This window comes from Meriones unguiculatus, chromosome 10 (assembly GCF_030254825.1).
Source record: "Meriones unguiculatus strain TT.TT164.6M chromosome 10, Bangor_MerUng_6.1, whole genome shotgun sequence".
NCBI classification, from domain to species: domain Eukaryota; kingdom Metazoa; phylum Chordata; class Mammalia; order Rodentia; family Muridae; genus Meriones; species Meriones unguiculatus.
This window is the reverse complement of record NC_083358.1, coordinates 64,108,919-64,136,485: the sequence shown is the minus strand read 5'-3', so window position 1 is coordinate 64,136,485 and position 27,567 is coordinate 64,108,919. Positions and strand designations below refer to the sequence as shown.

Below are 27,567 nucleotides of genomic sequence, written 5' to 3'. Positions count from 1 at the left end.
TCAGTGGATGAATTTCTAAACACCCTTCTGCACTCAGCTTAAAGGCGCCTCCTCTGTGATGCTCTCCCCATTACCTGGTTCTCAGCACTCTCTATTTTCTGTTGTTACTGGATTGTATTGCTGTACTGTATTGTGACTAGTTTACTCAATGTCAAACTCTGAATAAAGAAAAATTCCCCCGGACTCAGTAAACATGATATATATGGATATACAATGAAGTACAATAAAGTACTTACCATAAATAATTGAATATTTACTGACTAAATTAATGAAAGCTCCTGTTTCCAACTACAGAGCTTGAGATATGTGTATGTGTTTGTCTTGGAACATTTGTGCCTCTAGAGACACATCACAATTTAGCTAAATAAAAGTTATTGCCTGGGTAGGACACATGAAGAAAGAAATGACTAGGATTCAAAAAACATGTGCACAGAATGTCATTTATACTATAACAAGCCCTCATGTTTTAAGAAAACTATAAAATATTTTCATTATTTACATACTAAGTAATAATGAATTTAGTTTTAGTTTAGTTTAGTTTTTTGTTGGTTTTTTTTTAACTGGTTGAAGAAGGCTGCAGATACTTTTAGGAGATATGCCGACTGGAATATTTGGAAACATTTGAGGATTAAAGTTTATGTAATTTATATACCTTTAAAAGCTAGAGTTCTGAAGTTCCGAACGGTGCACTTGAGAAGTTTCCCAATTGTCACACATGATTACCAATTTGTTTTTTAGCCAGTCTGTAAAACTGCAAGATTTATGACAGACTTCCAAACCTCTGCACTAAATGTGGAACCTAGACCGACATGTACTCTCATCCTGACATATCCTAGTGTTCATTCCTCTCAGGTTGAGCATGCTGATGACGAGCACATACAGAACACTCAGACTCTCTGCCTTGTCTGCTGCTTAACTAAGCTTTGGGTTTCCAGCAGAGAGGTCTGAGGTTTTTCCTTCCAAGATACATCCTCAGAACCAGGCTAGTAGCCTTTGGTCACTTTTCTCAGAAAAAAGGGAACAAAAAGCTTTTTGTAGACTGTGGTTTTCTTCACAATCATGCCTAAGTGTTTGCATTTGCACCCATGCAAATAATCTATCTAGGCAAATCAGTCACCACCATCTTCTCCATTCTTCAGGATCAAATGAGAAGCTGCTTTCTGGTGTCCAGCCTGCACAGCTGTCCTTAAGCTGCACTCTCCAGCTCCTTCCTGTCTCTCAAGCACCTCAACTGAGCTCTCCTGCTACACCAGCTGTCATGTGTGTACCCGTCACAAATGCCATGGGTTCTTTGAGAGACATCAACAACAGCAGCAGACTCCCTCTTTCTTCTACTTCCTATAGCCAAACTGACATAACTGTGTACTTACCATTCATCACATTTCAGCCCAAAATAATCATATTCTTGTCAAGGTAGAAATGACTCCTTTATGGCTAAATTGGATTGACAGTTTGTATTTATCATGTTTTTATTGTGGTTAGAAACTACAAAACATAAAGTGTGCTATTTGTCATTTTAGTGTATAGTTGGGTATTGTTAAGTAAATAACACTATGAAACAGTTCCAAAATGTTTTCACCTTGCAAGTCTGCAAAGCTCACCCACTCTTCAATTCTACTTTGCTGTGTGCGTCTGGCACTGCTGATACCTTACACTGGGGAACCATCTATTTACCTAGTCTCAGTATCTGATCTAACTGATCATTTCATCTTTTCTTGTTTTCAGTCCCCAAACCCCATTATTTGCTATTCGTCAGTATCGCGCTGGCTGTTCTTCATCTCAGAACTGTCACAGCAGTAGAAATGTACAATGATGTTATACTCTTTCATATCTTTAAATAACAACGTAACACTGTATCTCAGTGATCTGACAACAGCAGCCTGTGCTGTGAGTGTACTCTTAAATTAACCTTTTTAAAATAAATTTAAGAATCTCCCCAAAGCATGTTGTTCCATGTGATGGCCATACTATTAATCAGAAACCAAGAAGAAAACCTTTTGACTACATTATATCCACCATGACCTCAAGTTCCATTCCTGGGGCCCTATTATTCCTCCTTGCAATTGTATCTTGACCCATCCTCCTGCCCCATATCATAGCCATTATCTTTTCCCCATCTAGACTAACCACTTTTCTCAGTAGTGTAACACTTAACTATTTTCTTTCTTACCACATTTTGCCCAGTCTACTCCCATCTTGTTTTAATCAAAGTGCCTTAAAAATATCTCTTTTCATATCATTCTTTGAATTAAAAACTTCAGTGGGTACCTGCTGAACTTAGGACAATACTGAAACTCCTTAGCACGCTTTACAAGTTGTTAAGTGATCTGTGAAACCTCGCTCAAGTATCCTTGCAAACTATTTTTCCCTTTACTTGTTACACTCCATTCACACCACAGCATTTAATGTTCTTAAAGTATTCTTCCATAATTCATACTTTTATTAACTAGTAATATTAATTTCACTTCACTTCAGTATTAAAATTTATTTTAATAAGGAACAAATGAGAAGCTGCTTTCTGGTGTCCAGCCTGCACAGCTGTCCTTAAGCTGCTTTCTCATTATTTGATATGTAAAAGTTACATAATCTTTTCAGTCAATATACAATGTAAGTTCTAAAATTATCTGTGGAAATTTCGGCTCTTGTTAATTTAGCAGTTACTATGCTACAGTGAGAGCATTCCACTAGCTGAGGTGGACAGAGAGAAGACAGTAAACTGCAGGGTGCTAAAGTACTCCACCAATTACATGTTAATTTCCCACATTCAGATTTTGAGGGAATTCTATGCAAATTATGCAACGAATTCCTCACAAAAGCAAACTTTTCTTTTGAGATTGTAATAGAATTATATAATTTCTCCTTCCTCCTCCCAAGCCTTTCCATATAAACTTTCTTGCTCTTTTGCAAACTCATGGCTTCTTTTTCATTAATGTTATATACATATATATATATACGCATACATATTCCTAAAAACTAAGTTCAATCTGTTCAGTCTATGCAATGTTACTTGTATGTAGAATGTTCTCAGGACTGTGCATTAGCTATTGGATAATTAATCAGTGTTCTCTTCCCTGAGGAAGACTATTTCTCCTACTCTCAACAGTTAGTCCTTAGCTGCCTGTAGTCCTTTGTGTAGGCTCCTGGCGTCCTGGGCTTTCCCCCATCCTTGTTAACATGCCTGTTGTTTTTGTCCTTGTTTGGCTCATGTTTAGTCAATCATGTTAGTGACATTTTCTGGGTGTAGCTTCTGGCTTTCCTGGAAGACACAATCTCAGAGCAAAATCCTAAAATACCTATAATATATGAAGACAGTATATAAATATACATATATAATTCAAATAAAAATCTGGGCTGACAATGCTCCTTTAAAAGGGCCAAAGACCTAACAAAAACTTCAACATCAGCCACAATATCTCTTTTGAGTCGTTCCGGGTTGCCCATGAAATTCCCAAAACATTACAGGCTAATTGCATTTGCCCTTCATTGCCACGTAGAGGTAGAAGGTAAGTCTCTATGCTGAAGCGTGGCCCAGAGGTCTTTGATCTAGAAACTGACCCAAAACCTCTTCTCTAAAGAAAAGCTATCTTATTACCAGGAGATGCCATGCAGTCATCCAAAGAAGGGAAGTAACCAACAGTTCTATCCAGCTCTGATGTCTTCAAACCCAACAGTGACCAACATGGCTCCACAGCCCTAACAGTACAGGAGTGGCACACATACCTAGTGGCAACTGGTGAGCAACATTTTTCTATGACATCAAAACTCTCCATAAGCAGGGAGGCAAAGAACTAAAAGACAGCTTCAAGAACTCCCTGAAACTGATCACATTCACTGGGCCCCTTCCTGCCAGAGCAAACAATAAAAGCTGAGCATCCCTCTCCTAGGAAAAAGGAAAAACTGAGCTGCAAAGAAAGACTCAGCTCTTGGAGGGGAAAAGCTGCAAAGAAAGCTCCAAGAGCAGGCAGACTTCCTGGAAGAAGCCAAAACCAGCCAGCCTAAAACCTGGAATAGTTCTGGATCAACAGAAATACCTGGAATGGATACTCTCCACCTGCTGAGCTCCTGTAGCCTGTACAGTGGGCTCCAGGTTTCCCAGCTTTGTGCGCTGTCACCTTACTGGGGTGCATCTCAGTTATGCAGCTGTCTGTGACTTATTTCTGTTCCCATAAGTAACCCCTCCCCCATATTCCTATAAGTGACCTCAATAAAACTCATGTTCACCAAGCTGGACTTTGGTGGTATACACACGTTGGTCTGTCATGGTTTGCCTATCTGGGATGAATAGAAGAAGGTGCTTTGTCTCCCCAGGAAAAGTTTTGTCACACAACATTAACAAAAAAAAAAAAATCAAGATTTAAAAACATATTTAAAAAAGAATGCTAAATGTCTAATCTTGACATTTAAGAACCCCAGAGACAGTTATACCATTGCTTGATCTCTGTAGAAAAAACTAATATAGCATCTAGAAACAGGATAGGTAATGAAAAATATTGATTAAATTGATTAATACTATATAAACAAAACATAATATGGACTCTGTAAGACATAACAGTAAGTTTTAGATCTCATGGAACAATCCTCCAATGTGAACTGGACTCTCTCAGTAACAGTACAGCACTTTCTACTAATCCTGGCCCTTCATAATAAACTCAACCATCACCGTCTTCACTAGACCTTTCCCATCAGAGACTTCAGAGATTTGCTAGCCACTAATAGCTTTCCTCTTGTGGGATAAATTTCTATTTTGTAGGTTTTTAAAAAAATATGTTTAAAAAAGAATTCACCTAATTCAGTATAAAATTATACAGTATTAATGGTGCTCAATTATTCTGTAATCTATCTGTCTGAACACCCTATGTTCAACACCTTCTGACTGCATATCCTTGGAGAGGCAGTGATCTTGAAAAAGCTCCCATAGCATGTCGAGTTCCGGTAACAGTGTCCTTCTAACATGCACAACAGTCAAGGTGCTAGCTAAACACTACAGATCGTCTGTCCTAAGCTTTGCTATTCAACCATTCACTGCCTTCATCCATTCATTCAACAGCAACAATAACAGTTATTCTGAGTTCTCACCTTGTAACAGGCATCCTCATATACTCTAATCCACGTGGGATTTCCCCTCCTCATGCATCCTGCTCATCATCATTTCCTAGGCTCATACTTTACCATTTTATGTCTTTCCAGCTAGCTCCCACCACTGCCAGCCCTCACAAATGTTATACCTTTTGCTCTAACCTCTATGCCTTTTTGTTGTTTACATCACTTGGTATTGACCATAGAACCTGATACTTTTAAGATGCTCTGTCATTTAGTTTCCAGGTTGGCCTTGAACTTACTTTCTAGCCAGGCAGACCTTGAATCCCTTGACCCTCCTACCTCCAGCTGTGGAGGCAGTTTTCTATTTTAGAGAAGTTGGACTGTAGAATATTGGTGGATGAGAGAGAGCTGGAAATGATGCTGCATTTAGGAACAAGACAAGCTGATAGAAATCAGGAGGCAGAAGAATGAAGAGCAGGGGAAGAGTGCTTAAAATCTAGATTTTGGACATATGACATGGAAATTTAGATTGCATGGCTGTCATATTCCAAGACTAAGGCGTAGTTCTGGGAAAGCATATCTCAGAAGTGAAATGAGTCAAAGAATTTAGTAACCCAGTTATTCAGTGATTCAACATGCTGTCATGAGTGACGAATAACCACTGTAGAATGAGGCAGAGGGCAGGGCATTAAGCCAGGTGCTGAAGCCAGAGATGACACAGTAGGACAGTTGAGTTTGGTGAGCTCCAGGAACTGAAAGAAGGCTGTTAGGAATGAAGCTTTGTGAAGACAGACAGAGACTGACTGAGCAAAGTGGCTTACGCTAAGTGGTAAAACAAATTCTCCCAAATAAATGAGAATCCCTAAATAGCATCTAAAGATCTCACTGTGCTCATCATATGGCCAAACGTAAATACACTGTAAGATAAACCTCCCGTGCATGCTCTTCTACGCCTGGTGAGCCCTCTCATTCTGCTGCGAGCCAGTATCCAGAATACAGTGGCACAAAGCAAGCACTCCGTAAGCATTTGCTGGATTTTGTTCTTTTTCATGCCAAGGTCTTCTTTTGCTGCCCAAGCTGACCCTTAACTTTCCGTTCTCCTCTCTCACCATCCCTAAGTAACTACAACTACAGGAGCATGGCATTGGTAGGTGTTGTAGAGTACTTATAAAGCCATATGTAAATGATATGAAAACAAATGTCATATTATATTGTGTAGAAAATGGCTAGGAAAAAGTCTTTACAATCTAGAGCCATAGTTGGGGTGGATCTATTGATGCAGACCCAGAGATACGGAGGGCCAAATGAACCGACCATGAGCCTGGGACATTGCTAATCTATGAGGTCTGGGACTAAAACAAAAGTTTAATGGATAAGAATCTGGGTATTGGAGCCAGACCATATTATCAGCTAACATCAGTTACTCAAGCAACAGCCCCTCATCTAAAAGCACCTGAATACACAGTAACTTCTTGGCTACTTGTTTGTTTGCTTTTTAGGACTGTTGTTTATGAAGCTTCTAGAGACCAATGTTAAGAAGTGAAAGGCAGTATGTTAGATGGTATGCACTTGTACTGCACTGTGTGTCCAATATACTTGGAGGCTAAAAGAAACATCACAGAAGAGGAGAAAGAAAGAATGTAAGAGCAGAAGGAGAGAAGAAGTTTTGTGAAATACTGTCTTTAAGCATGACTATGCTTCATGAGGTCTACTTTCAAACTTCTTGCTCTTAAAAAAAAGTACTTGATATGATTATTTTCCTCTGTATCAGGTACCACAGAAAAGTAAAATATGTTGGCTTCAACTGCACATAGATACATTAAATTTCTTATTCAACAGAGCTGTCCAATTTCATAAATCCTTAACATATGTCTGAAGGATGACCTGGTTATAGACACAGATATATTCACAGTACCTACAAAACCGGGCAGCAGGTTTATGGAATGGTTGATCCTTTAAGCAATACTCTTCACTTAAATTCCATCAACCTGTTATGAATCTAAATACGTGTCAATCGTTATTAACTGTACAGCTGTCTTAAGACCCTTTCTTTTGATTACTTGTTAAAATTACCATTTCCATCAATCATCTGAATTCCGTATTATGGCAGTATGTGATCCACCTCTTGAGACTCATTCTGGGTCTTGTCAATTGTGCTCACTTTTCTTATCTCTCACCAGCCATGTTTTTAAGAATACCATCTAGAGGCTAAATAAACAGCTTAATGGGTAAGAGTGCTTGCTTGCCACGCAGGTATGAATGACTGTTAGAATCCCCAAGACTGTAAAGGCTATACACATAGTGTGAAGAGGCTGTAATCTCTACTCTCTTACAGGGAGATGGGAGAGAGAGACAGGAGACTCCCTAGAAGCCCACAAGACAGCTAGCCTGCCATATGCAGCAGAGGAACAACAAGGAGAAATTGTCTCGAAGATGTAAAGTGCAGCACCAAGCATTGTCCTCTGATCTATGTGTGCACATCATGGCATGCAAGCAATCAAATTCACACACACGTGAGTGTGCAAACATCATAGACACAGAGCACACCACCCTTACTTCCCTCTCTGAGAATGCCATATAGATTTTCATCGCAAGTAAGCTCAGTTTAAACTAGTTTATGGTTGAGAAGTTAACTTTTCCTTTTTGAAAAATAGTATTTTCCTCTTCTTGTTCTATTCTTTCCCATTCTTCAGCTTAAAAAAAAAGTAAAAGTATAAACAATGCTCCTTAAAAATTTTATTCTGTAAATCACTGAGAAAAATATGACTGGGGAGAAACAAAATTGATTCTAAGTAATTTAGAATCAGATTATTTGTGGGCATCAATTCCTTACAGAGATGAGTAAATCATAACCCTTTCAGTTTGTGCTTCTGAGTTGGGGTTATTTTTGCTTCCTTACATCAACAATAACACAAATTTGACAATACCACTGAAAATAGCACTTTTATTTCTACTCCTTTCCCCCTTTTTTCAATGCCACAAATTAATGTTGTTTGGTAGTTTTACTTTATTTAGAAAGTCTTTAAGAGCAACTTAACACAACCACATATAGCCAGGAAGGAGGGGGCCTCAATTAAAGAACTAGCCTGCAGCCATGTCTGTGATGAATTGTTTTAATTGAGATTGGTTGGGGAGGGCCCAGCCCACTGGGGCTGTATCATCCCTAGGCAGGTGGGTCTGGGCTACGTAAGAAAACTAGATAAGCATGAGCCAGTGAATAAGCCAGTAAACAGAGTTCCTCTATGGTCTCTGCTTCAACACCTTCCTTGACTTCCTCCCCAGAACTCCCTCAGTGACGGACAGTGTCTTGGAAAGCATACCCTTTCCTCCCCACGTTGCTTTTGGTCGCAGTATTTATTGCAGCAACAGGAAGCAAACGTTCATTTTCTTAACATCGTGTGATATGCTTCCAATATCCTTTATAAGAGCTACAAATGTTTGATTCCTTTCTTGTAGTTTGATACCCTTGATTTTACCTCATCTGTCCAAGCACATTCCTTTTCTGTAGTAAAATCACAAACAATCCACTGCCTAGTCAAGACATACAAGTATCTTTAGTTATAAAATCTTTCAGAAGTTCATTCTCAGTTTCTTTTTATGAATTGCTAAACTACTGTGGTTAAAAATAAAGTACATTAAAATGCAAAGTTACCTCAAAATTTTCCCAGGAAATTTAACATGTTCAGTGCAAAGAAATGATGTCAGACCCCCAGAGAACTATTAACCACACATGTGAGATGAGCACCTATCACTATGGTGAACACAGGGTAGCTCACCAGATACTTTTCAATAGGCACTGAAATACAGACATGTAAGAGAATGCCGGGACAAGGTGGGACTGGCTTTAAGATGCTTTTAATTTGAAAATCAAGTTCCCTACGAAAATGAAAATTAAGCTGTTAAAACATCCTTCCCATTGTTTTACTTTTTATCATGTAGCTGCATTTCTTTATCAAACAACACTACCATAATACATCTTCATACAAATAAAAAAAATCAGAATAATGTCTTCTGAAATATCAGAGCGGCTGAAATATACAAAATTAACTAGAAGCAAAACAGGTCCAATGAAGGCTTCACCATGGTGAAACTGCCTATTATCAATGCTACTAAGTTTTCCACGTTGTATTTTGTTTTATGTTAAAGTAGACTGCCAGAGTCTTGTCTGATATTGCATTTTCAAATAGACAGTAACAATACTATTGTTCACCTCTGTGAAGGCAAGGATGGAAGAAACTAACCCAAGCAGCATCATAACATAAGGGTTACAGATCTGGCAAGCTTGTCCAAGTTCCAGGGCACTTGGCTTTTATTATAGATTCTATAAATGAATCGAGTCTACATATCATAAATACTGGGTTTTATTAGTAAAAGAGCTATGGAAAAGATAATGAGCCACAAATAATATGGCAGCTCTTTAAACTACACGGAGAACAGCTTATGAATGAAAGGACTGCACCCAGCAGAAAAATCAAGTGCAATAACCACTTGTGCTCAGCAGATGGCGACAACTGCATTACAGTCATCAACTCACTATGGCTATACCACGGAATAAATTTATCAACAGAACATGAAGGCACATCAAGCACAAATACTCAGTATTTTACAACTGACACAAATACACGTTCATATGCCCATTTCTGATCCAGGACCCTTTTCCATATTTTCATGCACACTACGAAGTAATGTCTGAGACAGTAGTAGCCAGAGTAGTCTAGCTAGCTATTTTCAGAGTCATTTTCTAAAGTAGACTGATGTGGAGGAGTTTGCATTCTGTCCTTTAGTTTTAAGTGTGATTGTTAACTGATCTCATAAAAAATGCATACAAACAAAAGACTGGGAACATTTCTTACCTCCTCTGCATAGCTAATGAAATGGCAGTTTAAGGTAACAAATACGCTTAACTAGCATGCCCTTGTGTGTGTGTTTGTATATGCACGTGTGTACATGTGCAATACGGAAGCCAGAAGCCAGAAGTCAACATATGGTGTCTTGCCCTATCAATTTCCACTAATTTTAAGATGGCCTCTCCCAGAACCCAGAGCTCAACAACTCAGCAAAGCTACTTAGTCAGCAGGCCCTGGAAGCCTGGTCTCCACCTCAGCACAACACGCCACAACAGGCTCTTTACATGTGTTTCAGGGTTAAACTCAGCTCCTCATGCTTGCAGGGCAAGCACTTTCCTGATAGAACCATCTCCCCAGGCCCTGTGTGAGTCTTAATAGATATCTTAATATTTAACAGGAAGCCAAGGTTTCTAAAATATGAAATCAGCCAGAAAGTTTTTCCAACTCTATGGGCTCCTATTTATTCATCTGTGAAAAAATTTTAAAACAATACCTTGCAAAAGAATTTATTAGGGAAATTCCCGGCAGTTTGTTTCTAAGTTGATGAGTATGTAAATATGATAGGTGTCTATTCAGAAGTAACTCTGATCCTTTTTTCCAGTGGAAAATCCCACTGGATCATATGGGTACTCCTTGATGCCACAGGCAGCACTGAAGAGGATATTCATTATTCCATATCTATTTCACCTTCATGTGGTTTCACTGGAGACTCAAATTTGAAACTTTTCACACTAAAGGGAAAAGCAGTTACCTCACCTGCCAATCATTTCACTTCTTTAAAAACTGGAAAGCCACATTCTCTACTAGAATTCTATGTGAGTTTGTGTGTGATTTATGTGCTGTATGTGGTGATTTGTGTGTGTTGCATCATGTTAGCATATGGTTCTATGTTCATGCACACGCATGTGGGTATCTTCTTCCACACATCACTCTCCTCATGCCTTAAGAAAGCATCTCTCGGTGAAGTTCACCATGGTGTTAGCCTGCTGGTGAGGGAACTCTAAGAACCCATCTTTCTGTCCCCAGTGCTGGAGTTACAGGCACAGACAGTCATGCCTGAGTTTTTCTTTACGTTGAGCTCTGGAGACTCAAGCTCCAGTCCTCGAGCTACATAGCAAGTACTCTGACATGCTGAGCCACCTTCTCAATACCACGATACAGTTCTTCACCACACAGTACTAAAACTCCATCATCCGTGGCAGAAGGGAGATAAAAGACTGACGAACAATGTCTGATCCTAACAAATTTAAGCAATTCTTCTTGCTCAAGTAAAATGCCAGTTTGTATTTATTTACAAATAAACTAGATACTATTAATACTTCTATTCAGTCGAAAAAAATTATGGGACAGAGAAGAGCATCCTTTAATTTTAAATAAGTTGCATCGTATTAGGCAAAATTATATGTTTTACATATAAATATATTTTAAAGAACTCATTTTTAAATAGAAAATTTAATGGCTTCCAATAAGTTTCTATCCTGGTATACCATTTATCCTCCTCACCATCTGTATTTATACATATCATGTTACTAACATGATGGTTCTTACCACATTTATTTGTACTTGCAGTTCTGGAGACTGAACCCCGGACTTCAGACATATAAAACAAAGACCCTTAACTACATCTTGACCCTGCTGTTGCCTTCCTTAGGTCCACATAAAGCAGATTCTTTAAAGATGAATAGTAAATGGAGTTCTAAGTGTCTCATGTGTCTCCTTCAAAGTTACTTTCTCTACCCAGGAGACAACATGATTCCTGAGGAAACATCCCATAAACACAAAAGCAAGACTGAGAAGCAAAGGCTGCATTAATGGAACAATGAACAAACAAGCAAGCAAACACCACTCTTCCACACCTGTTTCACGAACAGATAACTAGAGGAGAAAAGTGTCAACTACAAGCAATTGCATGACCAGAAGTACTATAATTTTCCTTTCAGGAAACAGGTAGTTTCCATTTTTTACTTTTAATGTAAGCACTAATGTTGACCTTTTAACAAAAACTTGACCTTCTACTACTGATTCGTTAAATAGAATGATGTGCTACTCTATAATTAATTTTCCTAATTGTTTAGCAAAGAGAAAAGTGAACAATTATATTCAGGTAGTGACTGCTAATATCAACTACAGTAGAGAATTTGAAGATGCTTACATGCTAAGACCTTCTACTCTAGCTGGAGAAATGGGACATAGGTACAAATCCCTGTTGTCCAAAGCAGGAAAAGCAGCACCAAAGGACAGTGCTCACAAGTGGGTTAAGGCAGTAACTCTACTTCAGACCTACTTAAGTGTTTCTCTAAATGAGTGTGAGGAAAGGCGCAGTCATGGGCTGAATTCATACACTGGTCACCTTGATTTCTACACTGAAGTCCTAAACTTCACCGTCACTGAATTTACTCAAAGCTTCCTTAAATTTATAACAAGGGTACAAGGGGCCCAAGTTCAATACAACTAGTGTTCTATAAGAGGAAGAAAAAAGAGGAATCAAAAGGCTAACCCTTCTTACCTGCCATGTTTTAAATTATGCTATCCTATGAACTTGCAGAAAAGAAAGGATGTATGATGACAGTGAGAAGGTGGCCCTCTGCAAGCCAGGAAGACCCAGTTCACCAGAAACCAGGCCTGCTGATATGATTCTGGGCTCCAGAACTATGAGGAAAATTAATCCATCTATGTAAGCCACAGAACACAAGCCTCTTGTGCCAAGGCTGCCTGATATAGCATGTTTCTAATTAAGAGGTAGACTGAGACGGACTGTAGAGCCAAACATGTCTTCAAGGTGAACCATTCCATAGAACTGCGCAGACCGTCACTTAAATACTCACTGCTGCATCCAGAAGGAAACGTTATACCTATGAGTGCCTTTTCTTCCAATTTCTCTTTTTATATGAAGGCCCTTGTCTTCCAAGAGCTGGGTAGAAAGTCAGGACATGTAGACAAACACCAGTCAGTAAAACCAGAAAATGAGGTGTCAGGAGAGTTAAAATCTGTACAGTAAATCAGTTCAGAAGTGAGCTCATTCCCACTGTGGGGTAGGTGGAGAGAGTAAACTGAAGAGAATATGCAAGTGAGGCTGTAGGAAGGAGCGAGGCAACTCTGGGAGAGGGCAGTGGCCCTCAGCCTAGTCGTTCTCAGGGTCACACTGCTGGCACTGAGGGCAAGTCTTCCGTTGGTGGGACTATTCGATGCACTGTAAGACAGTCAGTGACTTCCTCTAGCAGCACACCCTAGCCTTGTGTGCTGCAGACCACCCAGAGCGTTATCAAAAGACACAGCGGCAGTGCTAGGAGACAGCCAGAGCTAAGAGTAACAACGTGCAGAGAATAGATGCAACCAGGTAAAATTTACTAAATACCTCCTCAAAGGGAAACACACAGGATTCTAGAATGCTAAATACTCAAATTTACAACATTCAAGTTGTAATATTTTAGGTATGCACTACACATACCCAGTCATTTTCCTTTTAAGAGTTCTTCCTTCACTGCTTCACTGACACAGCTCTAACTACAATTTATTTCTAAACACCTTTTCCATTCATTAAGTCTAGATGGCCTACAAAGTAATCAATTAAGAAGCACTTTTTATTCAAGGCAAAAAAAAAAAAAAGGTACATGAAACTTCCTTTTAAATTCCATGGGCTGTGACTAATCTTACTTCAAAGACTTCTTTAATCTTGTGACTGTGATCTAGGCTGAAGATCAAGGAGTAAGGATGGGAGACTAATGACCAAAATGATGAGATTAGCGAAAGGGCCATGCTGCAACCTGTGTAACCCAGTCTGCCGACCAGGTAGTTTGCATGGAAGGTGCACACTAGGAAATGCCTCTTGAGTCAAAGGCATAAAAGAGCAGCCACCTAGCAAGGCTCAAAAGAGGTGAACTACCATTCAGGACTGGGACAGACTCAGGTGACCTGCCATGGAAATAAGGGAGATACCAAGAGCCATTAGAGGTTGTCTGTAAGTGTGCTAAAATGATTAGGCTTTTTATGTCCTCTTCCCCCATTCCAACAGCATCAGCTCATTCAGTGTAGGCACTGAGGTGGATCACAGAGTAAGGCAGTCTGATTACACATACCCAGAAGCAGCTATCAGGTCATGCACTGTAGTAGAAACTCTGTCAGCTACAAACTGAAGTGCAAAAGCCAGCATTGATGGTTCTGTTTCTCACTATTTCTAAAGGCAATAAAAGCTATGATGGTAGCTATTTTAGAAGGAATCATCAAGAAAATATTTAATTGCATCAAGAAATTCTATTGAATAAGAGGAACAAAAGGTTTTGATAAATCAAGCCAGCTTTTTAGAAAAGACAGAATCGTTAAACCCACCAACTAAGTTATGGATCCTATATCATAGTGCAAGTTTTAGATACTCAAACTGTGTTGTTACATGATTTTGTGTTCCATAGCCCATTCTGTTCCCTGCATGCTACCAACACAGTGCACGTATGCCTTTTTTCCTCTGCAAACCATCACAGAATCTCAAGAGAAAAAAAAACACTAAGTTGACAGAGTAAGGGCTGATCTACTATGTATGTACTTTTTTTAAAAAAAGCTGTCAACCCCATCCACTCCCCACATGAACCCTGATTCTTCATTTTGAATTTTACAAAATTGGTTAGATTTAGAATAAAAACTGCTTACATGGTTAAAAGTTATGTCTTCACAGCTTGTTTCTTTTATTGATCTCAGCTGCACTGTGCTCTCCAATCCACAGACTGGCCACACTGTTTTCTCGTCTCCTTTGCCCCGAGATCATTGCAGACTAGGTCTTACTCTCTCCAAAGTGTCAGCACTAAGGCTGAGTCCAGGAGAGCCACACACTTTGCAGCAATCTACCCTGCCTAAGCCAAATCTGCTTCCTGTTAGCCCACTCTGATAGCTGGTAATAAAATTACCTTGGATGATCATCCTGTGTTTTTAATTATCCTTATTTCCATGGTATCTACAGCACATAAGTTGGTGCCTGACATTTAATTAATCACTCATTTAAAAACACGGAATCAATGAGTGAATGGTCATGAATCCTATCAAAAACAAAGCAAGAATAAAATCATTTATCTGAAGAAAACCCAATTCATTCTATATTTTTGAATAGAAAAAAAGACTGCTAATTTTGTATCTGAATTTAATGACAATTAGCATACAAGCTAATATAAACATCAGCTTTCCTAAAGGGCACAGTAATAACGAAATAAATATGCCTCTGTCTGCAAGAGTAATGTATTCAGGGTGGGAGGGATGGGACATAAAATTACAATTATGTAAGATACATCCCATATTCTGGCTAGTAAAATAATATGGAAAAAATATGTTGAGAATTATTTGAGTGTAACTTCCCAATTTTACGTTAAAAAATCAGGTAACTACCCTTATAAAATATTTTTCATAAACTTTTATAATATCTGGCTAGATTTTTTAAGCTAGAATATACACTGTCCCAGAAGAGTCACTGGGCTCAGGAATTCAAGTTCTGGCGAGACAAACGGAATATCTATCTTCTCGACGTAGGCTGGACGCTGATTCACACTCCCATGCACGTCATTTAAGACATCTGCACTTTGGATGATGCAGTGAACACTACTGAGAGCAAGCAAGGTACCCAACTCTTTCTTCAACACCATCTAGTTCAAGTAAAAGAAGTCTACATATGCTCCTTCTCTGTATTGGGGGAAATGTCTTAATTATCTAAAATTCTTTCTAATAGTGCTTCAAATTCTATCATTGCTCAAGGAAACTACATTTTGGTGGGGAAAATAGCATCTTTGCTCTGATACATCATTTTAAGTGACTCTAACACAATCTTCTTTCAGATTCTGTCTTTTCAAATCAACAAAGAATTACTAGGTACAGAAAAGCCTGGTCTAAGAAAGAGTTTCTTCCAGAGGACAGAAATGTGGTAAAAAACTGAGAGTAATGTTAAGATCATAAGAACACAAGAAGACAAACCCTTGTAATATCTGAGAAAATGTTTCAATAAATGGGCATCCTTCATATCATGGGCAACACAGCTAACTCCCAGAACTATTTTTAAATGCATCGGACTGGCCAAATGTTGCATAATAACAAGTCATTAAGTGGAATTAATGTTAGTTGTTTTACCTTATCCTCAGTAGTTCTAGTCTATATTGATGTAAAATCAAAGAATACTGGGGAAAGTAAAAAATTATCTTTGAATGTAGGCAAGAACCTCAGTAATCACTGTTATACAAAGAAGGGCTCTTGACTGTGTCACAAGAAGGCAGATTAAATAGTCTTCACATAAGATGTTGCCTTAAAAAATTAACTCAGTATGACAACGGGAGAAACTGGGTCTTTGTCATGTTTTCTGTTCACATTTTGGAAATCTCAAGAAGTGAAACTGTTTTCCAAATGAAAAGACAAGGCAGTTACTTATTTTACTGAAGTAATGTAACAAGTCCTAGATAGCAAGTCATTAGCCTCAAAGAAACAAAACAAGTATAGAGCTAAAGTACAGACAACTTTATTACAATTCTTTCCAAACTTCAAAATGCATTTATTACTGAGTTTAGAACAAATATATAATATACTATATTACAAGGCACAAAGCATTAATAATCAAGATATATTGCATTTCCCTGTACTGTCCTAAAATGGCTTTGTAAGAATAGCAGCAACACACAGTAGTTTATAACCCCCAAAACATTTCTCCAGTATCAGAAACACTTAAACTGAAATTTATTTTATACTGTTTTCCTCCAACATAAGGATGTAGCAAAGCTATCTTCTACATGTCTTACTGTTGATACCTAGAAATTGGATATTCCATGAAATTATCCACCAGAGTACATATATTTCTTTTAGTAGATAATAGACTCTTTAAAATTAATTAAAGTAAAAGAATATTGTTCCCCCTCCGTAAGCAAGGGTAAAATATCTTTTTCAGTACCGGCTTTTAAGGACACCCAAGTCATATAAGTTCTAATACTCTTCTTTGCTGAATCTGCCTCCCTATATTTGCTCTCTTGGGAGAATTTACAATAGAATTTGAACATTTCTTAATAATGAACTTGAAAGTAAACTTGGAAAATGTAATAACATAAGGAAATCACTTTTCTAATTAGACAAGGAACATTATTTGCTTATCTACCTACACTTCCACCAACTAACTAGGTCAACCTTACAGAAAGACTTCCTGTTCCACAATCATAACCGAAACACTGAAAATAGGTGTAAATACACTGAAGGGGTCTAGTCACTTCCTTTTCGTTCTTTGCTTTTGCATTTGTAAGGTACAAATAAGGACACAACATGTTCATTCTTCTCATTTTCACAATTGGAAATTGTTAGGAAAGCATTGAAATGTTCTAGTTTTCATGAGCCAAATGTAAAACAGATACTGCTATGAAATTGCAGAAAGAAAATGTGAATGAAAGGTGTGTGCTGGCTGCTTGGGTGGGAGAGCAAGGCTCAGAGTCACTGCACGTTAAGAGCACGTGCTGAAACTTCATGGTGCCAGTCACGTAATTTTGTATATTTGGGACTAAAGACGTGAAGGGGAATCTTTTCCCTGTGGAAATAAAAAGAGTGACAGAAGAGTCATAAGAAGGTGAAAGGAGGAGATTCTATACTAATTCCAACATGCAGAAAACATGCCTTGTGAAAGCTTAATTTCATACAGCTGTTTTGTTAAAAATAGCAAGAGTTTAAAAGTAGAGAGTTTTTGGAAACACAGAAATTAGTCTGCAGGTCCTCTTGGAAATATTCTTTTAAGCAGCGAATAAAGAGAATCCAAGACAACACAGGAACCTACTCATTGAGATTTGTACTGTTAGTAAAACATCCTCCAAATACCCTTTGGCCATTCATTATTTCAATATTAAAGAAAAAATGCTTTAGACAAAAAATCCAGACAATACTAACTAATTTGGAAATCTGTAGGCTGCACATTTAAGTCAGACTAAAGGCAACATGGGTTAAATGCTTAGTTTCTATTTATAAAAAACAAAACTAACATTACACTTCAAAGTTTGAAAACAAATTGAGACTATTCATGAAAAAAAAAACATTCAACTCACAAAGAGTACTTACTTTGCCTTCTTTGTATTGTCATTTTCAGATTCTTTCACTGCAATGTAAATAAGATCCAAAATTAAATTTTTAAGTACAAAAATCATTTACATAATTATCAGCAGGAAGGGTAATGTTGAGCCTCCAGAAAGCAACTAAAACAAATCCATGCCCTATTTACACTGGCAATATACCAAGGCTAGTACCCCCCTCTTCTCAGGGCAACTCCCTGGGCTGGAATCTTCCGATGTACAACATAATTTAAATGCAGTCTTTGCCCGGCCTGTTTTCTCTAACTGCCGATGAGCCTGGATGTTACTATCAGAGCCAAAAGCCGCTCCTCTCCTGTGTTGACTAGGAGCCCACTCACAATGCTCAGTCCCAGTGATCTGGGCAAGGATCCGGAAGGAGCGAGACTGAGTCGTTCCAGTCCGTGGGCGCCAGTCTTCAGTGTCCTCCATCAGCCTTTTCTTGCTGGCATCACTGTGAGTGGGTATGTGATAAAACTCGGTGTTGCGCTCCACAATGTGTTTTCTTGGTGGGCTTTAAAAAAAAATAAAGAAAGAAAAATTAATAATTAATTACAATTTAAATTGCATTAGTAATAAAAATATTATCTGATGGACTATTTATCATTTATACATTTACTTCTCACTATTTCATATATATATATATATATATATATATATATATAATATGTGTAAATACATTCAATTAAAACAGCCTTCTAAATAGGCACAGTAGTAAAATAAATGTATAGGTTAGTTAAAATAAGCAAAGATAAAAGGTTGCACTGAACAGAATGGTTACCGTTTAGGTGGTATTTTCCTTTTAAATGACAGAAGTAGGCAGCAGGAAGAAGAGTCCAAACATGAAGAGAAGAAAAGAAAAAGAATAAGGAAAATAGATAGGAAAGTGTACAGCAGTAAAAACCCAATGGTTTAAAACTAATTGTGATCTTCATACTGTTCCTTGTAAAACAATATGAACTATGATTGAGCCAGTTAAATATGGATGTTTATTCTAGAATGCCACAGTGGATTGGCTTTCACAAATTAAATAGTTGTATCTTCACTATGCTCCAGAACCAAGAATGTTTTGTATGGGTGAACTAGCAATTTCAAATATAATTTTGAAAAGGAACATAAGCGCTATGTTCTACAACTTTCTTAGCTGTGCATACAGCATCTTTAGACCTAAACAGAGCCATGGTCCACGTCAGCAAAGTGAAGCGCTCCAGTTTCTCTAAGGGTCCAAGAGTGAAATGCTGTCTCCATAACTCTTCAGACTGCAATTCTGGACAAGGCCATTTCACTGAGCCTCAGTTATTTGGTTAACAAAGAAAAAAAACACCACAAAAAGTAGTGTTCTGTTGATAACATAGCCCAAAGACAAGAAAAGTAGGATATTCAAACACCGAGCTCGCCGGGAACATTCATGTTTTTATTTATATACTACAAATATTAAGGAAGTCGCAATATTCATTACTCAGCATTTCAGGATCAACTGAAAAAAATAAGTATTTCCTACTTCACCTCAAATAAGACTAATGCCAAATATTAGAAGCTAAGTGGTTAATTTCAGAAAATAAAATATCAAGTCCTGTCTGGCAGAATGCTGTCCTAAGATCTGAGTAGCGACGATTTTCTAAATGTATCCAGATGTGGATGTAAGACCTGCTGGTTTAACTCACTAGAAAATCACCACGTCACAGGGCTGCCAGCATCTAAAACTAACCCAGCAGCTGAGGCCATCCAAATCAATAACAACGGCTTTGAATTCACATGGACAATTTGAAGGACTATGTCCTCCACTCAGTGTTTCCATGGAAGTCACGTAACTGCTCTAAGTCTCAGATTTGAACTTTGGGAATTATGTCTTAAAGGAGAAATAAGTAACGTAGATGATATATGTAAATGGAGTTTCACAGATCATGATCCTGCTCTTTCAGGAAGACTATCTGCTAAGACTACAGGTCACAGACACACATAAAAAAAAAAAAAGAATATGTGTATAGAAAAAAAGTAAGACATATAATATGGAAATGAACTACCTTGCAGATATTTATGAATACTGAGCAACACCTAATCCTTTTAAGAATAAACAAAAATTTCAGAAAATAAGAAAAAGACAGATGTTATTTATAAAAAAACAGCCTTTGGCTGGGCACAGTGGTGCACGCCTGTGATCCCATTATTCAGGGAAGTGGAGGCAGGCCAGCTTGGTCTACAAAGTGAGTCCAGAACAACCAAGGCTACATGGAGAAACCCTGTCTTGAAACAAAACAAAACAAAAACCCAGCCTTTAGCATCTATAACAAAGCTCTAAATTTTACATAAGTACTTGAAAAAAAAAACTGTAGCAGCTAAGAAACTTATTAATTTTTAAACTTCTCTTTAATTGGTCAATGAGCATTGTTTATTTTTAAATGGTTGCCAATAATTTAATGTCAAGTTTAAGTTCCTTTCTTCATCTCCCCAGTACCAGAATTACAGGTATGTGCTATCACACCCAATTTATACATAGATGGGGATTGAATCATACAGACATGTGATTTGTTTTAGCCTCTACAGACATCCATCTATAAAAAGATGAAAAAATGGCTTCAAGCTAAGACATGAAAAATAATAACATAATAGCATGAAGAAGTTAACATGACATGTTTACAGAAAATATATTAGACCTTATGACATTTACTTCCACAGCTTCAAAGTCTCAGACTAAGTAACAGAAAATTTCTAAACATTTACCGAGTTCTTCCTCAGTGTGAAAATTTAATAAGATGATTATGTTAAGAGAAATATTAATGATTTTAAAATAATTATTTTTAAAATCTTTGAAAATAGAGTAAATTTAACTCTCAAGAGCAAGTCATGTATTTCAAAATATAGACATTCAAAATTAGAAAACTCATCTACACTTATTTTTTAAAACAATACTAAAAAGGGATACTAAATCACATCTCTAACCTTAGCACATGTTGCTTGTAACGCTAGCTGCTCCTCTTTAGTTAGCTTTACTAGATTTTTCTGCTGCGGAGATGTGGGCATTACAAGCATACCTACTGACTCATATGAAGACTTCTGGTGTAAAAAGCCCGTTTTTAAAAATATTCCTTAAGATCCTTGAGAATCCTTGTAATGAGATGATACTTAGAATATTTGCTGGGTGGTTTAAGTTGAGAAGTTAGAGAGAGAATGGCTAAAATGACAAGACAAACCATCAGTTAAGTACTTACACAGTGCCAGGGTTACTGCAGGAAGAATAATACACACAGGAAAGATGTGACAGGGAGGACAGGGAGGTTCCCAGGAAGATGGAGAGCAGGGACAGAGGAGAGGGAAAACAAAACAGAGAAAAGGAAAAATAAAATGAAACAGTAGAATCCAAAACCATTTAAGAGATGGCACATAAACACCATGCTTCAAAATAATCACAGAAGCACAGACAAGTAGGCCCAGTGTTAGTCGAAACTCTGCTGCATCACAACTATGAGGACAGTTTGACATCTGCTTTCTTCCTACAAAACACTGACCATGACTTTATGGATTAATGTCAGTTCAAGTCCTAATTCCTGAAAACCGAGGATTTTTCTTAACGCTTAGGTTTTTAGAAAATTTATTATAGTAAGAAATCAAACTCATTTTCCTACAAAAGCACATAATAAGGTGTAGTCTGAAATATCAATTAGAAATCAGTTTACAATGCATTTTAAAATCAGAAAAGAAACTGTTCAGTCTCATACTCTAGCAACTATACTCTCTTCTCATATAAATCATTCTGATCCTGTAAGGGACTGTTATACTGGATTTTCTTCTTAAAAATGTAATGGTTGATGAAAATGTAGAAAGCACAGCAGACTAGAGTAGTAGGCTCTTTGTTAGTGTTCACATCCCTCCCTACTAACCATGAGCCCCTCTTTCATAAATCCCAGAACCTGAGAAATAGTGCGTGGCAACTACATGGTTCTATATTACTGGGGATATAATTATTGCTCAGAAAGGTGGATCTGATTTGAGATGGTAATGGAACTCAGTTAATAGAAACTGAAGAAGGGAACCTTTCAGATACAATTCATCCACATAGCCTAACATGGACATAATTACTAAAAACAATTACATCTGTGTTCTATTACCATAGGCAATCAAGTATAAATTCTCTATTACTTTGTCAAAGAACATACTGGCTCTTTGACTGCAATAAAATTTAGTCAGGGTAGAAATTCATTATAAACTAGGAAAGAAATACTGCCTACCAGCTTTAATGTTAAAACTGAATAGAACTGTGCTATTTCTACATATTGACATCAGCATAATCATTACAGAAGGCCCAGTTCCACAATCTGAGTCTGGACACAGCAATAAGGTGATCACCAATATTGACCCTTCTTTTCTCAGTGTTAAGTAGTGGTTTTCAACCTTCCTAATTCTGCGACCCTATAACAGTTCCTTCTGCTGTGGTGACCCCAAACATAAAGCTTTTTCCTTGCTACATTGTAACTGCAATTTTGCTACTGTTAGGAATCATAATATAAATATTTATGTTTTCCTATGGTCTTACAGTCTTAGGTGACTCCTGTGAAAAGGTCATTTCATCACCCAAAGAGGTTTCAATTCGCAGGTTGAGAACTGCTGGAGTAAAGCACTCCCTACACCACACTGCAGGGATATTGCTTTGCAACATAATCTCATATATAACTGTTGATGTACTCTCCAACAGTCAAAAGTTGAGGGAAAATGGTTTGTGTTAAGATGAAATTGTAGGGGCGTTGTTCTGTGTTGAAGGGCCATAAGTTGACTGATTTCAACATAAAGAAACCAATTGGAATATAATCAACAAATATTTTCACGTACTTTAGAAAATATCCTCAAACAGATTGCTTCATATGTAGTTGCTATGTCAATGTTATAGCCAGATAACCTGCACTAGCTAAGGTGCCCATGTTGTGGGCAAAGCACATGTACAAAAGGCTCTTTCCCTTCAATGGTAACATCTTCCTGACCTTCAGATGTCTTACAAGGGCTTATGTTTAAAGTACCTGAAAGCTGCAGAAATACTGGTTTGTAAAACAAACGTTACACAAGTGCTCAAGAAAAGTCCCTCTGATGTGTACCCTTGCAGAGCCACAATGTGGGTCTGTAGTCTCTGGCAGTAGACACCAAATCAAAATGACAGAGAGGGATATGAGTGACAACAGGGGACATAATGGAGGGCACATCTAAATTTGGCTCAGGATCAAATTTTAGCTTCCATACAAGAAGCATGATAAGAAAATATATTCCTGGTCACTCAAATGAATGAAAATTAGATTGTTATGAAACATTTGGAAACACAGTAAAATACAGAGTAATACCCAATAACTTAGTGGATCTGAATTTTGAATTTTGAAGCTATTTCACATAAATGTTTCAATTTTTTTAAGTGCCACGTTTGCCTTTTATCAAATATAGTATGTGCTGCATTACGGCCTGCTACCTGGCCAGTTTCTATGTATAATCAGTTCATTCTAAGTCATCAGTAACTCACGGTGTCAGAGTGTCTTACTAATGTGCTGGGATTAATCAGTAGACTGCAGGCAATTAGAAAGAAAGTGTTCTAACAATTCAGCAGTTAATTCTCATATGTATGTCCGAAGACAAGCATTCTCTATTTCCAAAAGACTTTACTGTGTTGACTGATAAATGAAATTTCTGTACATGTTCAAAATAATACATCTCAGTTAATATAAAAATTCTAAATTGTTACTATGACAACTTGGTTTTAATCTAGTTTTTAAGCTAGTCATCACTAGTCAGTCTACTGTCAGTATGAATTTTTTAAAAAAACAAAAATGCTGTGGTTTTCACTGTCTATGCCTACTAACTGAAACATTTAACAAATTTTCAACTGTTTCTTTTGAGTAAAACATTACAGAGTTTCCAATACTCACATACAAACAAGCACACTATACAAATACATGTAAACCTTCCAGTAACATTTTCTGATTTAATTCTCCAGAAAAATCAGAAAGGTTCTCAGAGAAATACTGGCTTCTGACATCAATTTGGAAATAATTCAGTTTTTGTACATATTATTTACTACTGTTAACATTTTTAGTTTCTTATCTTTGTCTTGTAACACTCTTGACGACTGATTAGAATTTCTCCAAGCATTTTCTCTTTCAGCCACTGAACAGCAAACCTAACACACCTTTTAAAACTTAAACAATACCACATATTACTATAAAGCAATTCACTATAACACAGCAATGCAAACCAAACTTTTTGACAACACTATTTTTTTCTAAGTTACAATTCTTTTGCAAAATTTAATTTAATTTTGCAAAAACTGAGCATTCATGCTGTTTACTCATATATAAATCACCATATCTCCTCTCCAGTAATGTAGATACTAACTTTGTCACGTGTGTTTTCTGTAAAGAGAAAAGCATTTTAAGCCATTATTTGATTATATCATTAATTTTTACATCTTTCAAGGCCGATTCTTCAAAACAGCACATACAAACTGTTAGAAGTTGCAGCCAAAGGAAACTGAAATTAATATAGGATACACAAAAGACTTACCTGCTGAGAGCAGTGGCACTTTATAATGCAGGACATGTGGACTGGGAAATGCAAATCAGTTAATCTACTTCATGTAAAACAGCTTGTTTCTAGTTAGGAATATAAAACCCTGTTCTGTTCTTCAGAGAGTAAGGGGGTAGCAGAGAGAACAGCATGCCAAGAACAGTAATTTATATGCAAAAGAAATATTTAAAATCCTTAAAACTGTCTTAGTCGTTATTAGTTACAAGAAAAAGAATGTTTACATAGTTATTAACAGTCACTCTCGAGAACGATCTGCATGCTAGCCAGACTTCCTATCGTATGGGGAATAGCTAGTTTATATTTTATTCATTATCCAATAAGCACTTGCTTGCCTCTCCTGTTTGTTGATTCATCACAAATCTGAATGGGATACCTGTAAAACTGGCAAATTAGCCAACCATTTGAAATCACGTAAAAACTAACAGTCCTGATGCTTTGAGGAAAAGACAACTCAGCCGTTTATTGTCTTCTTTTGAACTTTTAAATGTGTGGTCATTGGCATGTGCTATTTTAAAAGTAATTAATAAAGAGTAATAACTTACGTTTACAAGAGTTTTGTTTTACTGATGTCATAAAGATATGGGAAGCCTACCAGTAAAACATCTGACAGAAACAGGTTGACACCTGATGTGGAGACAGTGCTCATCAACGCCACACAAACACTAACTCTTCAGGAAAGGCCGTGACTGACTAGTCAAGTATGTGACTTTTTACTTTTCCAACTGAGATGCAGTAGCAGAAAGAGCTCCACAGATCTGCCTTAGAACGTGACAGGCACCAAACTGTGTGCTCACTGTCTTAACATCTGGACAGCATTTAAAATAAAGCTACGTTTAAACATTTTCAGTTTGCAAATGCAAAGCAGTAGCTTTCTTGTTAATGATGCAAAGCATGTAATAATCTCTTTTATCCTCAGTTTGCACTGTGCTGAACACCAGGCATGTGCTGGGTGAATACATGTAGACTCATTAGGAAGCTGCCACTAAGATCCTAAAACTACAGCACTGTCATTTGGGCCTTGAAGTAAACTCTAAATCATTTCAACTTTGATTACTAAAGGAATGTTTACCAAGCGCAAATTGAAGACTTTCCCGTAACTTCACTTTGTTCCTACCTCAAAAAAACAAACAAACAAAAACTTATTCTAAAATTTCCAGAAGTATTAAAAGGTTTTAATTAAGATATAACGACCTTCAATGGACTTTTTATCTACTCAAACTAGAACTTAACAAACAAAATGAATGTGTTTTCTGTGGGCCAGCATTTAACTGGCAACATCATTCTCTTCTGGTTACCTAGTTTGATTACTCTAGCTTCTCTTGCCACAAAGCAGACATACAAGGGAAAAAATATAACCAAGCATACACACAGATATTCTCTTCCTTAGATAAAGGAGACATAACGTTCTGTGAAGGGCATTAATTGACTTCAGTGTCTACATCAGAGCCATAGATGCCCAGCTCCCTCAGCAGCAGCCTGGATCCTTGCCACCTCCTCTTTTAAAGCACAGAAGAGCCATGGCAACAACACTTTAAGGGAGTTAACATTCCAGAGGGGTTAGATCTCGCAGAATGGGTCATCTACACAATTATTTGAATTATAAATGGCCCGGAGACTTGCATCAGCACAGCCCATCACATGTGCATAGTATTTCTCTTTATAAGTACAGTTGATACAACAAATCCAACCAAAATTGCATGTAGATCACTTTTCCTGCAAATAACTTTACTGAATTCTAAAAGAAACAAATTATCAACCTAGAAATAAAGGAATCAAAAGCATATGTGCAACCTTAAATCTTGGGACTTCAAAAATTTAGTATTCTCAATACATCTTAAAAAATATAACCTCTAAACAAAAGTTTATGATTGAATTTTCAAAAACTGCTATTATTTAACATCCTCTAGTTTAAATGAATTCAACTTAAAAAAAAAAACTATATAGTGCTCCTGATGCTGAATCCTCACCTTTTTAAAAATTACTGATTGCATTTAAAGAATAAGTTCTTGATAAACGTTACCTAAAAAGTATTTTAGCTATTTGCTCTTAGCTAATGTCTTATACAGGACCCCCAGTCAAAGTTTTCAGCTTTCTAGATTACTTGCTGCAAGGGAAAGATAATACAAACTCATTTCCTCTCTCCTTAAGGAAGTACAGTTATGCTGAGAACAAACCATACTGCTTACATCTTGATGATCGATAAAAGGAAATGTTGAGGAGGAAGGATAGAAGATTTGCCTTGCATTACAAGTGCCAACTGCTCAACACTATGCAGGAACTTGGAGAGCAAAGTTGCAAAGTGTTACATGCTCAGAACACATCAAAATGCATAATGAAGTTCTGATTAACTTATAACCACTTTGTACAAGTACTTTGTAAATAAACGAAGGCCAAGGTTAATGTAACAAATATAACTTCATCTTCCTTCAAAGAACACCTGAAGAGAAAAGTACACTGTTTCCTAGAAAATACCTGAAAGAAGAGTTTTGGTTAAGAGCCAAAACTACCCTGAGCCACCTACCCATTTTGCTGCTTAATGTCACCCTGGGATCCTCTTCTCTGTCCCTCTGCTAGCTCCTGAGCAGACTCGGCACACACGCTGGTGGCTGTGGGCTGCCGTGGGATATTGACTGCAGGTTTACCAGTGCTCGGTGCAGATGGACACTGGTCAGCACTAAGACTGGTGTTAGCATGCAGCCCAGATGCAGAGAATGGGGGAGGAGTGACCGCGGCCACAGGTGAAGGGGAAGCATGTGATGAAGTGGTGGCATGGGCTGGGGTGAAGGCAGACGATGGTGATGGGATGGAGGTGACTTTTGGTGAAGACACAGAACCAAAGGGCCGTGGTGCTTTATTGTAGGCCATGTTGGTTGTGGAAGTGACTTTGGATACAGCAGGAGATGTAATGGGCACAGGTTTAACTACTTCTTTGGGTTCGCCCTATGTGAAATAAAAATAAACATATACAAAACAACACACCAAATACATGCAAAATATACTGAGTGCAAACAAACACATAGCTGACTTTAAGAAGACAATACTATGTTAGCAGCTCAAATACGTTT

At 37.5% G+C, this 27,567-nt stretch overlaps 1 protein-coding gene across 14 annotated transcripts in view; it reads right to left on the bottom strand.

The window, feature by feature from the left end:
• Pdlim5 (PDZ and LIM domain 5) overlaps positions 1–27,567 on the bottom strand; it is a 172,998-nt gene that overhangs the window by 52,025 nt on the left and 93,406 nt on the right. For 3 of the 14 annotated variants that reach the window (XM_060392607.1, XM_060392608.1, XM_060392613.1), the window contains 5 exons: positions 27,024–27,442; positions 21,154–21,168; positions 18,726–18,743; positions 18,286–18,458; positions 17,937–17,973 (listed from right to left, as the gene is read on the bottom strand). In XM_060392607.1, coding sequence (XP_060248590.1) covers positions 17,937–17,973; positions 18,286–18,458; positions 18,726–18,743; positions 21,154–21,168; positions 27,024–27,442 — 662 coding nt within the window. Of the gene's footprint in view, positions 1–16,346; positions 17,416–17,936; positions 17,974–18,285; positions 18,459–18,725; positions 18,744–21,153; positions 21,169–24,310; positions 26,296–27,023; positions 27,443–27,567 lie in introns of those variants that run through there. The other 11 variants (XM_060392618.1, XM_060392611.1, XM_060392615.1 and 8 more) reach the window with 10 other exon arrangements.